The 16,816-nt window shown below is 37.9% G+C and overlaps 1 protein-coding gene across 1 annotated transcript in view; it reads left to right on the top strand.

The window, feature by feature from the left end:
- Nucleotides 1–16,816, top strand: part of map2k2a (mitogen-activated protein kinase kinase 2a) — a 43,928-nt gene that overhangs the window by 20,838 nt on the left and 6,274 nt on the right. The window contains exon 6 of the mRNA XM_028816449.2: nucleotides 14,784–14,908. Coding sequence (XP_028672282.1) covers nucleotides 14,784–14,908 — 125 coding nt within the window. The remainder of the gene's footprint in view (nucleotides 1–14,783; nucleotides 14,909–16,816) is intronic.

Genomic DNA, 16,816 nt, shown 5'->3' on the forward strand with positions numbered 1-16,816 from the left:
AAGAGGTTTTTTTGTTTTTGTCTGTCATTTTTGATGGGTGACTAGTATTTAAATATTTGAAAAGTCCATACAATTAGTCAGTTTAGAGTTCACACTGAAACCATTGCTGCTTTGCCTACAACAGACGGAAGAACAGCAGAAATGCTGCGTGTAATGCTGTGCATAATAGATCTTGTTCCTCTTTTCAAGCCATATTTCTTTTGTCAGTATTTTTTTTTTTGCTGTACTGTATATGGGGGGTCACTTTCCATGCAGCAGTTCTGATATTTCTACTTTGCTTAGTTTCATTTCTGTTTATCTTGGTCCTTCAGTTGAGTTGTGCTTGCAGGCATTCCCTGATTGTCTATAATGAATAGGCCCATAGTCTTTTTCCTCTTGACATGATCTGTAAATACCCTAAATGGTCCACACTGCATTTTATAAGATACTAAATTCTTTTTCAGTCAAGCATTTATATTTGACATTATAAATAATGAGGTTGTCTCTTTCTATTGCATTTGTAAACGGTGCTAAAGACTGGAGGAGTAAGTTAAATAAACATACTAAATTATTTTGTTTTTTCATAAAGTGAAACTATCTTCAGAAACCTGTAGAAATATATACAAATAGTCCCCTGGAAATGTAATTACAAGTGTATAAGTCACTAACATACTAAGTAACTGGAAAAACTCTTTACAAACTCTTGCAAAAATAATTTACAAATCTGTGTGCTACAGATGCAGCAGCCAGAATAACTTCCAGAGCAAAGTTACCTTCACACAGCAACTAAAAGTGACTTAATTCTGTTTTGTTTTTTTTTTGGCTCATATCAAATTAATTTTCAAACTTGTTTTGCAAGTGATCCAAATCTGTTACGAGTGTACCGATTTCTATCCTGAATGTTCCCTACAAGCGCAAAATCAGTAAAAACAAATTTTTCAGACAGATGCAGAGCTAATAGACCATCATGGGCAACCTGCACCATGTTGGCTACATTGTTATTTAGTGTTGTTTTCAGTGCAGAACATCTATGAATCTGATTGCAAGGAAATAAAGAGCAAATGAAAACAGTAGCTGTTGCTTTGAGCGCAATTATCTCTTTAAAGAATCCAATAGGTGGTACAAAAGAGGAGCCCAGACTAATGGAGGTTGATATATGGAAGGTTTTGATTCAAAATAGTGATTTGACAATTTCAACATTTTAAAGGGGAATTTGATTACTTGCATCAATGTTTGTCAGTTTGACTCTCAAAAAATTAGTGCCTGAAGTGTATCATTTCCATCAGAAATGCTTAGCAATTGGGCTGTATTGACTGTTGACTGTAACCCCAGATGCTTTTTAAGTCCACCATCTTGCTTTCTTTCCATTGGCATGCTGAATCTGTACTGTCATCTATTTTGATTTTCAACAAAAAAATTTGATGCATTTTGCTTCAACAACTTACATTAAATTAGTCAGGGGGACTACACATTTCTCGACAGTCAACGTTCAAGTGTTCAGACCCAGTTACATTCAAATCACACATGCCTGTACTGTAACAAATTTAATATTGCATATTAGTTGTAAACGATTCAATTTGTTTTTTGTAAAAGGCTTGGATCTGTGTCACATATACAGTGGAACCTTGGTTCACGAACGCCTCGGTACACGTACAACTCGGTTTACGACCAAAAAGATTGCCAAACTTCACGACCACACACTCGGTATACGAACAAGCCAGTTTCCCTTTCGGTTTGTGCACGCCGATGATTTCCGCACATGTTGCATTGTTCTCGGTCAGACGTGCATGCTTGCACGTGCCTGCATGCGTGCTTTCGCTGTGAACTTTTTGTGCTCTATTTCATTTCCCTTCCGGTTCGTACGCACCAATTACTATATTTAAGCACGTGTTCAACCTCTCCCTGTTCATTGTTCTCAGTCAGACGTGCGTGCTTTACCTGTGAACTCTTTGTGCTCTACAGTATTTCATGTGCTTTTGCAGTTAACCATGGCTTCTAAGCAAGTGAAGAGTGGTGAGAAGAAAGTTTTGCAGAAAATTGAAATCAAAGTAAAGAAAGAACTTATTGAAAAGTATGAGCGTGGCGTTCGTGTTACTGATCTTGCCGCCGAGTACAAGAAGTCAAAATCTATGATTTCGACTATTCTACAGCAGAAAGAATCTATTAAAGCTGCTGATGTTGCAAAAGGAGTTACAATGTTAACCAAGCAGAGGCCTCAAGTGCTGGAAGAGGTGGAAAAACTGTTGCTAGTGTGGCTGAACGAGAAGCAACTTGCAGGGGATAGCGTAAGCGAGGCAATGTTATGCGAGAAAGCCAGGAAGATTCATGGTGATTTGCTGCAAAACTATCCTTCTACGAGTGGCGAAAGTGAGGAATTTAAAGCCAGTAGAGGATGGTTTGAAAAGTTTCGCAAGAGAAGTGGCATTCATATTGTGGTAAGGCATGGAGAAGCTGCTAGTTCAGGCGCTGAAGCTGCGAAAGAATTCGTGAAAAATTTCACAAAATTAGTGGAGGACGAAGGCTACATCCCGCAACAAATCCTCAACTGCGACGAGACCGGATTGTTCTGGAAGAGGATGCTGAAAAGAACCTACATTACCCAGGAAGAGAAGGCTATGCCCGGCCATAAACCAATGAAGGACAGGTTAACCGTTTTGCTGTGTGCTAACGCTAGTGGCGACGTAAAAATCAAGCCGCTACTTGTTTACCAATTTGAGAACCCTCGTGCTTTCAAGCAGCACAATGTAAACAAAGCCAGACTGCCTGTGATGTGGAGGGCAAACACGAAGGGGTGAGTCACAAGGACTTTGTTTTTGGAATGGCTGCACGAGGCTTTTGCTCCCGCCATGAAGCGATATCTTGAAGAGAATAACCTGCCTAAAAAATACATTCTTCTGTTGGACAATGCACCGGCACACCCTCCAAATTTGGTTGACGATATAGTCGAGGAGTACGACTTTATTAAGGTCGTGTTCCCCCCCCCCCCCCCAACACGACTCCTCTTCTGCAGCCCATGGACCAGCAGGTTATTTCAAATTTTAAGAAACTGTACATCAAAGGACTATTCACCAGGTGTTTCAATGTGACCGAGGAGACGTCTTTGACCCCGAAAGAGTTCTGGAAGAACCATTTTAATATTGTTCATTGCATCAATCTCATTGATAAAGCCTGGGAAGACGTTACACACCGCACCTTGATCTCGGCCTGGAAGAAACTTTGGCTTGAATGCATTCCTGAATAGGTTTTAGAAACCTTTGAGCCTCCTGTTGTGGATGAGATTGTGTCCATGGGCAAGAGCATGGGTCTTGAATTGGACAATGAGGACATTGAGGAGCTGGTCCTGGATCACCAGGAGGAGCTGACGACGGAGGAACTCGCTAAACTCCAGCAGGAGTAGCTTAGGTTTCTCACCGAGGAGCAGTCCTCCGGGGAAGAAAAGGAAAGGGCAGTTATAAAAAGTGATGAGATAAAAGCCATCATGGAAAAATGGAATGAGTGCCAGGATTTTTTCGAAAAGAACCACCCTGACAAAGCGGTTACGAACAGCGTGATAAACATGATGAACGACAATGTCGTCTCGCATTTCCGAAACATTTTAATGCGTAGGAAAAGGCAAGTCACATTAGACTGCTATTTCAACTAAGTCTGATCCACCAGCTAAACAGCTAAAAACGGCAGAAACCCAAGAAATCACAAGAGAGAAAACACCTGAAGGAAAACATCCCTCCATCGCGGAGCCAGAGTCTCCCTCAAAACTGTAACCTCCTCTCCCCCAAGTCCCTCCTCACTTCATGCCAGAACTCGACTCATGCAAGGTTAGTTTCTTGGTGGTTTATGGTTAGTTTTTGTATTACAGATTTTTCAAATGTTCCTTTTTTTCCCCTGTGCTTAAAACTCATTAATAAAAGTGTTTATACAGCGATCGGGCACGAACTCCTGCAATATTATTTACTTGGTTGCTTGTGGTTGGTTTTTAAATAAAGTTCGGATTTGTTCAAATGTTCCTTTTTTTCCCCCCCGTGCTTAAAACTCAAAAAAAAAAAAAAAGTGTTTATACAACGATCGGGTTGTAAGGCTATAGCGCGAACTGCTGCAATGTTACAGAGAGAGAGAGAGAGAGAGCCTGCACGTGCAACTGAGCAGGGAGCCTGGGTGTTTGTGTCAGTGTTATTCAATATTTTTACATTAGTTTACTATTACACTGTGCATTCTATGGTGTAATTAACTATATTTGTGCCAGAGGTTTGGAACGAATTATGGTCGTGAACCGAGGTTCCACTGTATTATGAGTGGATAAAATCAGAACCCAGATGTAGAGTGAACTTGGCCCTAGTTTTTCTGAATGATATACATTTCTAAACATTTCTAACATTTTGCCTGTGCTTTCTTTTCTTTTTCCTGCATCGTCATTGCTCTTATTTCTTTCCTCGGCAGTATTTTGCTGGTTTCTCAGTTTTTCATGATCTGCTCACCTTTCTCTTTCTTCCTTGCTCCTTAGGAGCTGCTTGAATAGGCTTCTGATTGCTAAACATTTCCTTTCCCATCTATCATGTTCAGTTCACAGATCTAACTTTTAAGGAAGTATATACATATGTAGAGCTCCTAGTACTGCAATCATAGATGACTGTGTATATGACTGTTATGTGTGTGTGTGTGTGTGTGTGTGTGTGTATGTGTGTATATATATATATATATATACACACACAGTGCATCCGGAAAGTATTCACAGCGCATCACTTTTTCCACATTTTGTTATGTTACAGCCTTATTCCAAAATGGATTAAATTCATTTTTTTCCTCAGAATTCTACACACAACAACCCATAATGACAACATGAAAAAAGTTTACTTGAGGTTTTTGCAAATTTATTAAAAATAAAAAAACTGAGAAATCACATGTACATAAGTATTCACAGCCTTTGCTCAATACTTTGTCGATGCACCTTTGGCAGCAATTACAGCCTGAAGTCTGAATATGATGCCACAAGCTTGGCACACCTATCCTTGGCCAGTTTCTCCCATTCCTCTTTGCAGCACCTCTCAAGCTCTATCAGGTTGGATGGGAAGCATCGGTGCACAGACATTTTAAGATCTCTCCAGAGATGTTCAATCAGATTCAAGTCTGGGCTCTGGCTGGGCCACTCAAGGACATTCACAGAGTTGTCCTGAAGCCACTCCTTTGATATCTTGGCTGTGTGCTTAGGGTCGTTGTACTGCTGAAAGATGAACCATCGCCCCAGTCTGAGGTCAGGAGCACTCTGGAGCAGGTTTTCATCCAGGATGTCTCTGTACATTGCTGCAGTCATCTTTCCCTTTATCCTGACTAGTCTCCCAGTCCCTGCCGCTGAAAAACATCCCCACAGCATGATGCTGCCACCACCATGCTTCACTGTAGGGATGGTATTGGCCTGGTGATGGGCGGTGCCTGGTTTCCTCCAAACGTGACGCCTGGCATTCACACCAAAGAGTTCAATCTTTGTCTCATCAGACCAGAGAATTTTGTTTCTCATGGTCTGAGAGTACTTCAGGTGCCTTTTGGCAAACTCCAGACAGTGTGCCATGTGCCTTTTACTAAGGAGTGGCTTCCGTCTGGCCACTCTACCATACAAGCCTGATTGGTGGATTGCTGCAGAGATGGTTGTCCTTCTGGAAGGTTCTCCTCTCTCCAGAGGACCTCTGGAGCTCTTACAGAGTGACCATCGGGTTCTTGGTCACCTCCCTGACTAAGGCCCTTCTCCCCTGATTGCTCAGTTTAGATGGCCGGCCAGCTCTAGGAAGAGTCCTGGTGGTTTTGAACTTCTTCCACTTACGGATGATGGAGGCCACTGTGGTAATTGGGACCTTCAAAGCAGCACAAATTTTTCTGTAACCTTCCCCAGATTTGTGCCTCAAGACAATCCTGTCTCGGAGTTCTACAGACAATTCCTTTGACTTAATGCTTGGTTTGTGCTCTGACATGAACTGTCAACTGTGGGACCTTATATAGACAGGTGTGTGCCTTTCCAAATCATGTCCAATCAACTGAATTTACCACAGGTGGACTCCAATTAAGCTGCAGAAACATCTCAAGGATGATCAGGGGAAACAGGATGCACCTGAGCTCAATTTTGAGATTCATGGCAAAGGCTGTGAATACTTAGGTACACATGCTTTCTCAATTCTTTTATTTTTAATAAATTTGCAAAAATCTCAAGTAAAGTTTTTTCACGTTGTCATTATGGGGTGTTGTGTGTAGAATTCTGAGGAAAAAAATTAATCCATTTTGGAATAAGGCTGTAACATAAAAAAATGTGGAAAAAGTGATGCACTGTGAATACTTTCCGGCTGCACTAATAAATTATATATATAAAGTGAAGAAGCAAAGTGTATTAAAAAGGAACCTTGCAAGTAAATTTTTTGTCAAACTGAAAACCTTTAAAATCTGTTTGGAAAAGTCTTATTTTTGTGATTCTGGAAGAAAACAAAGAGAATGTTACATGAGAGCTGTTGCTTTTGAATAGAAGGTATGCTTTAAATAACATGATGTAACAAAGAACTTAATCAGCATTGGTATGAATTTCTTGGCAAACATTATAATTACGCAAATGTATAGGCTTGGCAGTGCTTATTAGGTATATAGGAAAAAGGGATAACTTGTGAAGTATCAAATGAGAGAAAAATAGATTCATATTGCACTGTAAAAATAGAACAAAAAGTGATGCCCAGACTTCAACTAATTATGTTTATTCTAACAAAGCAGAGATGCCAAAAAACAATTTAAAAAGTCCATCTGTCTGCAGTGAAAATGTTAGTGCAGGTACAGGCTATAGTTGTTTGACATCAGTTTTAAAAAGTAGCCAAAATCAAGGAATATGCTTAATGAATAATATGTGTTGCCAAGTAAAAGGGCCAATTTCCTCATTCCTTATCTTTTATTTTTTTCTTCACTCCCTGTATTTGCTGCAGTAAATGCCTGCATGAATATCTACACAATCTATCCATCTTCTTGTTGGTTCAGTGTTTAAATTTAGAAAAAATAATTCTGGATTCCTGAGAATGGTCCTCCCAATGGAGCTGCTGTAAATGCAGGTGCAGAGTCATGTGTCAACCAGTTTTACAATCCAACAATTTCTGGCTCTGGCCCTGTATGTTTGAGATGGCGAATCACAATGAAATGCACCATTTGGATATCGAATACGTCATCTAGATATAGCAACTTATAAAGTCCCCCCCCCCCCCCCCCCCCATTCTCTCTCTGAATTAGCACACTTTTGAGAGGAAGGTCCCTCACATAATAAAACAAAATAGCTTTTTTTTTCGAGCTTCAAGCTTCCTAGAATATAGTGGTTCTGGGATTCTACCCATTTAAAGAAATGGAAAATATCCGCAATTATTTTGGTTGATACTGCTTTTTGGAAGGGGTTGAGTGCATGCCTTCAGTCATTAAGAGAATAATGACCAAAACATCTTAGGGGTCTCTTCACTGTCTACATCCAGATAGTATACTGAGAGAATTAACAGTGCAAACAGAAATTAGGTAGGTTAGGTAGCCCAATGTGTTGAATACAAAAAATGTGTTTTTTACTAAACAGCAGAAAGTTTTTCTTCATACAGCTCATCACAAATATGGAATAAATTACCAAGCAGCATGGTAGGCAGTTGTACTTTTGAAATCTTCAAAACTCAGCTTGATGTCTTTCTAGAGAAATTACGGGACTTGGATTGATGTTTGTTTGTCTGAATGGTCGCATTGACGAGTAAATAATAAAGTCATTCTTGTGCATAAAATGCAGAAGTTGATTGTCAGCATTTATAACTTTACTTTTGCTTGAATATACTATTATGATACATGTTTTTGATTTATCAAACAGTCTCTTTCAGTTAACATGTGGAAAAGTACATTTTTATGTCGAATTCCAGTTTTTAGCAAGATGATACATGCCCTACATTCCACATATGTCAGGACATACCAAATCTGCAAATGTTTCTTGGACAATTTAAACTGAGTGTTCAGTTCTTTCAGATACATTATAGGATGGTAAATTTATTTTAAGTTCTAAGACATTCACGTTTCACGTGGTTGCACATAAAGTCAGGGTCCAAAAGGCTGGGTATTAACTAAATTTCCACAATTATAGTTTTTAGATACTGCTTTATTGATGACCTCATTTGGCAGTAATTTGACAAACACAGTGTCTGTTCTTCCTTTGAAATTTATGCAAGGGGTAATATGTAAGCTGATAACCTTCAGAGTTTTATGGTTAAAAGTGTTGTGGCAGAAGCAGGTAGGTAATCAGTTTCTTCCAGAACATACTAGCAGTCCAGTGCAGAGCAGGGCAGTATATTTTAAGGGACATAATGTACTGGTAATGTTTGATTGGACAAATGAACAATTATTTGGGTTTGGGCAAATGGTTGATTAATCAGTGGAAAGCACCTTGAGTTGCATGTAAATGTATGTTAAATGCTATGTAAAGAAAGTTATTATTAAATTGGATATTTTGTATGCTGATCCCTTTTGAAATACATTTCCTACATGATGGCCACCACCAGAGCAACACTTTTTAAGAGAGATTATTTGCAGAGGATTTTTCAATTTTTGTTTTTGAAGTGGCTGCTGTTCAATTTATTGATAGTTCAGACCCATCTCTATTGTGAACAGAACCACACCATATTTGAAAACTCTGAACTGTAGACACCATTTACTGGTAGTACCTGTTCTAGACTTGTTCTTAATTCTTTAATTACATTTGGACTTGGAGTCAGTGTGCACTGCCTAATTTCCTTCCCTAGCCTAACCTAATGCAGTCTTTGATTCAGTTTTAGACATTATGACTTCATTGTTTTAGCCTAATGGGGGCTGTTCAACTTTTAGGCAGTATACACACATGTATGATAAGTGCAAGTATATTAAGGCAGAATTCAGAGATTTAACAAGTTAGTGTACAGTCATTTTATATTTTTTTAAGTGCTCTTTCATTTTTAAATACTGCACTTGTACTTCTGCCATCCTTTTAGTTTTTAAGATGTGTTTACATATAATGCAAGAAGCACCTACTGTGATAGTCATGTCTGTCTGTTTGTTTGTCCGAAATACACAACTCTGCCCCATTATGGCATAATTTTTGTTGAAATTTGGCACACTTCTTCTTCAAGGAAATTTTTTGAGGCAGTTCATTTTTTGAGAGTTCTGAACATTGAAAATCTTCCATTGAAAAGCATTGGCAAATCTGCAGGCTCATCTGTATTAAAACAAAGAAACATCATGTGTGACTTAAGCCAAAAATTTGTTTACTGTCTCTATTTTATCTTGGTAGTGGTTACATCAACTTGTATATTTTAAATAAGATATACTTTAAGGGTTAATTGAAACCTTACTGATGGTCAGTAGAAGGAAAAAATATATATATATTTGCAGCTGGAGATCCACAAACCACCTTCCGTTTCATTCTCCTCCTCCTTTCCTGCAGCCCAAAGATGTCAAATTAAATGGTGAGTACAGTATGAAATTGGTGTTTCTATAATAGAATGCCTTTTATTGTCATTATACACATGTACAATGAGATTAAAAGCAGCTCCTTCAGTGCAGACATATGTGTAGAACACAACAAGTAAATAAACAAATAAACAAATGGTGCGAAAAGAAGCAAAGAAGTTGCAAAAAAAAGTTCTGCATAGGGCTTGTATGGTTGTTTCTTTAGCCTTAGCATAACGCCGGATCTGCGGCCCCGCTTCTGCTTCCTTTCCCTCCTCCGTCTGCGTCGTCTCCTAGACCCGACAACAATCCACGGAGAGCCCGCTGGTCTCACTATGTTGTCTGGGATGTTGTGTGTGTGATGAAAAACACTCGAAACAGATGTCTGGCTCTGGACACTGATGTCTATAAGGTTCTGACGGGTGTAGCGGATGTTCGCCGAACCGATCGTGCACAAAGAAGCAAGAAAAAAAAGTACAAAAACAACAAAAAAGTGCACTGAAAAGGAGAGCCCTGAGCCACTGCAACCATGCGCACCGCCATGCTCCTAGCTTAATCTAGCCTACTTCTGGTAGGCTAGGCACTTTTTATAACTTTTTGGTTAGTACATTAGAAAAATTATTGGTGTTTTGGTAAATTATGCACATTATACAACCCTTTTTTATTATGAAAAGGTTAAGTAAGTGTTGCAGTGGGAGGTTCAGAACACATTATGGGTATTTCCATTATTTCTTATGGGAAAAATAGTCTTGACTTACAACCAACTTGAGTTACAACCAGCCCTCGCGAACGAATTAAGTTCGTAAGTCAAGGGTCCACCTGTATAAAGTACAACAGACTAAGCATGGGTTACAGCTTATCCATACCTAAAGAGTCATTCTTTCTTCTGTGTATATTCAGACTGGAATCAAAATCTCTAAGGTAATTGTCAAATGTGGTCATCCAATTTGCAGTAAATTGGTTCATTTGCAAATTTAAAGTTAGTTATATAATTTTAAATAATGGCTGGGTTTTAACTAATATTAATAGCTAAATGACAAGCTTATTTTGGTTTCATTTTCTCTTTTCATAGGGTAATATTAGTAGTGATTTTATGACGGTGTTGGCTATTTTGTCTTCATATTCATTTTTCTTTTGGTAATTATTGGGAACCACTGTATTGGGCATTTTTTTCAAAGATGTTGTTTTTAAAAAAATTGAAGTTTAGTTAGTCATAGACCTTCCACCACAAACGCATATCAATTGATGCCATTTTTATATCACTTGAATTAGAATCTGCTGTGTATAAAAGCTGTTGAGCTACCACAAGCCTGTTTATGCTACATTTTTAACTACATGACATTGTAGAGTACTGTTGAAAAGTATATATTTAATGCAGTCTACTAGAACATGTAATTATATTCTATTACTGCCGTTGTTTTTTAATGTGACTTATTGTTACAAAAATATATAATAAATAAAAAAGTAATAACTGACTCTTAAATGAGGTAACTAAAAACATGTGAAACACTCCGATTTCCATATCAGTTAACTAAGTCCCTGAACACACCTGAATGTTAAGCAATGCATACATTTTCTAACTTGTTTTAATTTGTTGCTTCTCGTAGCTGTCTTCAGGGTGGAGGTATATTGCGTATATTGAGAGACAGAGTGTATCACCCTGTATCAGCCCCTCTGCCTTTGTTTGCCAGAACTCTAATGAAATATTGATGTTTTCTTAGTTACAGCTTCTTTGTAAGATGAATATATTCTAGTAATAAGTGTACTTAGCCAGCAATAACATGGCAGTTTGGTGTAAGAGGCCAAGGGACTCAGCTTGAAACAGCAGTCGTGGCTTTTAAATTTTTGCCTGTGACTGACTCTGCGATCCTGAGCAAGTCACTTACCTGGCTGTGCTCCAGTTGTAGAAATGTATTTATAAATAGTTGTAAAATATCCTTATCATTTAAATCACATTAGATAAAGCCATCAGCCATGTAAAATAACAGCAGTGTGAATGTAACTTATTAAATGAGGAGTGGTTCAGTAGAAGAAGAATCAGCCCAGATCTCACTCCTTTCAGTGCTTGTATGGAGTTTGGTAGTCTCTCCCTTTTCTGCATGAATTTTTTTCTCTAGGTATTCAGGTTTACCTCCCACATCCGAAAGATGTGTGCTAGTTCAATGGGCACTTCTAAATTGGCCAGGTATTTAGTAGTTAGTATTTCCTCTGATGTCCTGGCTTAGTTTCTGCTTAGTATGTTTATGGTGCTATCTTGGGTTCCACTTTCCCTTAACCCTACGCTTGTATTGATTGGGGTGGTAATGGATGCATAGGGGAACAGTCTGTTCCAATTGACATCTTGTAATTCTTAATAGAAGTGTGTAATTGTGTACTGAAGACAACTGTTTATCCTTACTTCCATTGCCTATACACACTTGCCTACTTACAAGGGATCACAAATTGAAGCCCAATTGAGCAATAACAAAAATAAGATGGGATCCTGTCTGTGATGGAGCACAATTCGATCACTGGGGTGCTACAATTGAATCAGTTTAGAGCTGCCATTTGACCTGGATTTTGATTGTAAACAGTAGTTCACATTCATGTAAGCATGAGTAAACTATTCAAACACCACACAGATTGCACAGAATATTCCAGAAATCAACCATAGTAACAAAAAAATTAAATCCCCAACCTTTACAAATAGTTACTGAAGTAGAACCTCCAAAAAAATGTGATCAATCTTTTTTTTATGTGTTAAATTAATTGCTTGGGCATGTTAGGAAATAATTTTGAGTAGTGAGAAAAGCGTTATGTGAATGTAAAGAATTATCACTGGTTTTCCTGTATTGTATGTCTGAACTAATGCTCATTTGTATGTGCTTAACCAAATCAAATTAAATCCAACCAAAACTGATATGACGAAGTATCAATATTCAAAGATCATAAAAGTAATGCATAGAGAATTAAGCTGCTTTATTTTCAGTACAGTAAATCCCTTACATATGAACCTTCAAGTTATGAAATTTCAAAGATGTGAACATGCATTTCGAATTAAAAATAATTTAAATGAGTGAAAAATTTTGAATTGTAGTGTAACATCAAATTTTGCAGCAGCGTGTAAGTTAGGTCTCGTGTCTGTCACTAGGAGGAGCACAGAACCCACACTATTACTGTTTACATTCTCAATCACATGCGTGCAACTTCTACAAGTGGTTGTGCTTTTGGCTGTATCTCTGTTTACATTGAGTTAACACACTTTATTTCAAGCCCTAGATGCCTGGAATTTAGTGTGTTCAACAAGAACATGTGGACACAGTTAGAAACTAATTAAGGGTAATTCTTCACTCAGAGACCTACATTAACATGCAGTACAAAACCAAGTAGTGTGGTTGAGTGCAGGCGAAATAGGGACCTTCGGTCGAATCTCATGAACAGCTTATTCTCTTCGCCTTGTCCTAATCGACTCTAATTTATGATCTTCAGATATGAGAATCCCATCAGGAGTACCGCAGGCTTAGTGAGAGCTTTATTTTGATTCACTCAAACAGGAGTTAGCAGCTGCTTCAAAGCATTCCATGAATCGTCACCGAGAACACTTACTGGGCATCAATATTAAGTGATAGGCTGTACTGTAGGTGTGGAGTGACGATGCTATCCGATTGCTTACTTTGTGTGTGGCAGCCAGAAATGGACTTGAAGATAATCACGTAGACTCATTAGCTAGCGGTCAGCAAGTCTACTGTACTGAGATCAGCAGATGGAAAGCAGTGGGAATAAAAAAAAATAACTTACAGTTGTTTGTTCTTAAAATGCACTAGAAATCTATAAGAAAAGAATACAAATTAACTTTTTAAAGCACTTTCTTGAGTACTGTACAGTACAAATATGTTTTTTATAGGGGTTGAGGAGAGGTCGATAAGTTCTGCAAACGCTGGCTACCTGATAGCATAAACAGAGATACCAGTTGATGGAAAATAAAGGAAACAAAAATTAACTTTTGCTGTTTATTGTTAAAATACACAATAAATCTAACAAAATGCAAGTATTAACTTTTAAAAGCATTTCTTTATGTTCAAATGGCCGTATGTGTACATGTTTTCTATAGGAGTTGAGGGTTGGGAGTTGTATTGTGTTATTTGGGTGCTTAGGCTAAGTTTGCTAAACTTGCAAACAAAGTGGACTTGTGAATGTGCTCTTGGAATGGAACTCGTTTGTGCTGCCTTATTTACAGTTGCATTCAGGGTCTCAAGCATTGTACCTTGTTTAAATTTGTTTGACTTCAGTCAGTATTCAGCAGGCAGCAGTTTCCAGAACTTGATATTACACATTAAATTGCAGAACTAGCTGCTAAACAAATAGCCACGCAAGCAATCAACACAGTAGCGTTTTTGCAGAGAGATGTGTTAAACTATTTTAACGGAGGATCATTTTAGTCAAACGATATTCAGACTTGTTACAAGTCCCAAAGTCTTTTATCCACGAGTGTTTTAATGTTAATAATGCAACTATGCTCCACATCACAACCAACAGTGCAGATGTTCTGTGTTTGAACATATTTTAAAGCGATTTAAAAATTTAAGTCACACTAGCATTAATTCAGTACACATAATTATTCTTCGGTCAAGTCAGGAACTGGACTCAGAATACAGTTTTTAAGGCATTAATATAAAAAATAAAAACAAAATATAAAACTCATATTTGAAATGAGAGGGTAACATGCCTATCTGTGCTGGCCCTGTCAAGTATCCGTCCTTCTATCTGTTTATATAACATGCTTATCCAGGGCAGGGTCATAGGGCAGCTAGAACCTATCTCATAAATCATCAGGCGCAGGGCAGGAACAGCACCTGGACAAGGCAACAGTCCATCACAGGATGAACATGTACACCGCAATGCAAGTTCACCTAACATTCATGTCTTGACTGTGGGAGGAAACTAATGTACACAGGGATAAAGGGCAAACTCCATGCAGGGAGCACCTGGAAAAAAGGTGTTTTATAAATTCTTACATGAATTTACAAATTTTGTGCTCAATCAGTTGTACTGATCAATACATATCCTACTGTTTTGGATATTTTTAAGTGTCCATCGTACTGCACATAAATGTACTAACTTATTTAACTGTTCTGTATTTAATAAACCCTCATTAACTGCGTATTTTGAATACCTCCTTGAAGTTGTGACATAAAATGTATTTTACAGATGAATACATTGAAGGCAGTTGTGCTTTCACTATTGACTATAGAACTTATGACTAGGGAAGACTGATGTGTAATATCAAAGATGTTGACAGTTTGTTAGTTGAAAATGCAATTTAACCTTCATATGAATTTATCAGATTTTATTTATTTATTTGTTTTACACAGATGTTAAACCATCTAACATCCTGGTGAACTCTCGCGGGGAAATCAAGTTATGTGACTTTGGAGTGAGTGGCCAGCTTATTGACTCCATGGCCAATTCCTTTGTGGGAACCCGCTCCTACATGTCGGTAAGTGTCTTGGGCCTATGGTAATTTGATATAGTCATTCAATGGAGGAGGAGGAGAAGGAAATAAATACATTTTTGACTTTTTAAGATTCTAATTATATAGCTTGATTAATGTGTATTTATACACAGTATGACCTGAGCCCACACCAAAACAATTAGGAAGAAAATTTAAAAGAGGATGAATCCATGAGTGTGCATCAGGTAAGGGTAGGTATTAGATGTGGTATGCTTCGTAGGAGTGAAAAATACTGCTATTATTGGAACATTTGAACAATCTAGACGAGAATAGGCCATTCAGCCCAACAAAGCTAGCCAGTCCTATCCACTTATTTTTTCTAAAAAACATCAAGTCGAGTTTTGAAAGACCCCAAAGTCTTACTGTCTACCACACTACTTGGTAGCTTATTCCAAGTGTCTGTCATTCTTTGTGTAAAGAAAAACTTCTGAATGTGTGAAATTTACCCTTAACCAGTTTCCAACTGTGTCCCCATGTTCTTGATGAACTCATTTTAAAGTCACAGTCTCGATCCACTGGACTAATTCCCTTCATAATTTTAAACACTTCAGTCAGGTCACCTCTTAATCTTCAATTGCTTAAACTGTAAAGGCTCAGCTCTTTTAATCTTTCCTCATAACTCATCCCCTGTAGCCCTGGAATCGGTCTAATTGCTCTTCTCTGAACCTTTTCTAGTGCTGCTATGTCCTTTTTGTAGCCTGGAGACCAAAACTGCACACAGGACTCCAGATGAGGCCTCACCAGTGTGTTATAAAACTAGAGCACAACCTCGTTGGACTTGTACTCTACACATCGTGCTATATAACCTAACATTCTGTTTGCTTTCTTAATGACTTCTGAACACGCTTGTGAAGTCGATAGCTTAGAGTCCACTATAACTCCTAAATCGTTCTTATAAGGTGTACTCTTGATATTTCCAACTGCCCATTGTGTATTCAAACCTAACATTTTCACTTCCTATTTGTATTAGAGTCCCAATATTTACAGTAAAAACATTTTACCATATTGTTCTCAACAAATGCATAGAAATAAATATTTTTTTAAATTCTTTTTTTTTGTGTGTGTATCTTTTGTCTTTAACTTTGGTCAAGTCCCTGTGGTCACTGTAAATAAATTAAGTGATAAACATGGAAAGAGTGAGTTTACAGAGCAAACAGCAGTGCAGTTGCAATGCCATAACATTTGCTTAATGTAGGTGGAGATCAGGTTAGTGTAAATGTAAGTACTAAGAGTATATAAGTACTAGTTGAGTATTACAGTGGAGTAGGACTATGTATCAGTGGGACAAGGACTGCTGAAGAATGCTGAATGAATAGGTGAGTCTAATACAGACATCTGCTGTTATGTTTTGGGGTACAAGTCAATAGAGACAGGCCATGAGCCACAGTGAACATTACAACAATCTAGTTGAGAACAGGCCATTCAGCCTTACAAAGCTATCCAATCCTATCCATTTAATTATTCTAAAAAAATAAAAGTCCCTAAAGTCCTACTGTCTACCATGCTACTTGGTAGCTTATTCCAAGTGTCTTTGGTTCTCTGTATAAAGAAAAAAATTCTTAATGCTTATAAGAAATTTACTCTTTACAAGTTTCCAACTGTGTCCCCATGTTCTTGTTGAGCTCATTTTAAAGTAACTGTCTAGATCCGCTGTACTAATTCCTTTCATAATTTTAAACACTTAAGTCATGTCACCTGTCACCATCAGTGTCATCATCTATCACAAGTTTTCTGCAGTACTTCACACAACGTAGGAAGACTGTACACCATCATAATTATTTTAAAGCGATGATTATTTTAGCATAGTGTTCAGCGTACTTAAAATATTTGATACAGTGGGTTTGATTGCAAAAACTGGCAGTGTTATTTGAGCTCAGGCTGCGGAGTTCATGT

The sequence above is a fragment of the Erpetoichthys calabaricus genome, chromosome 12, assembly GCF_900747795.2.
Source record: "Erpetoichthys calabaricus chromosome 12, fErpCal1.3, whole genome shotgun sequence".
NCBI lineage: Eukaryota > Metazoa > Chordata > Cladistia > Polypteriformes > Polypteridae > Erpetoichthys > Erpetoichthys calabaricus.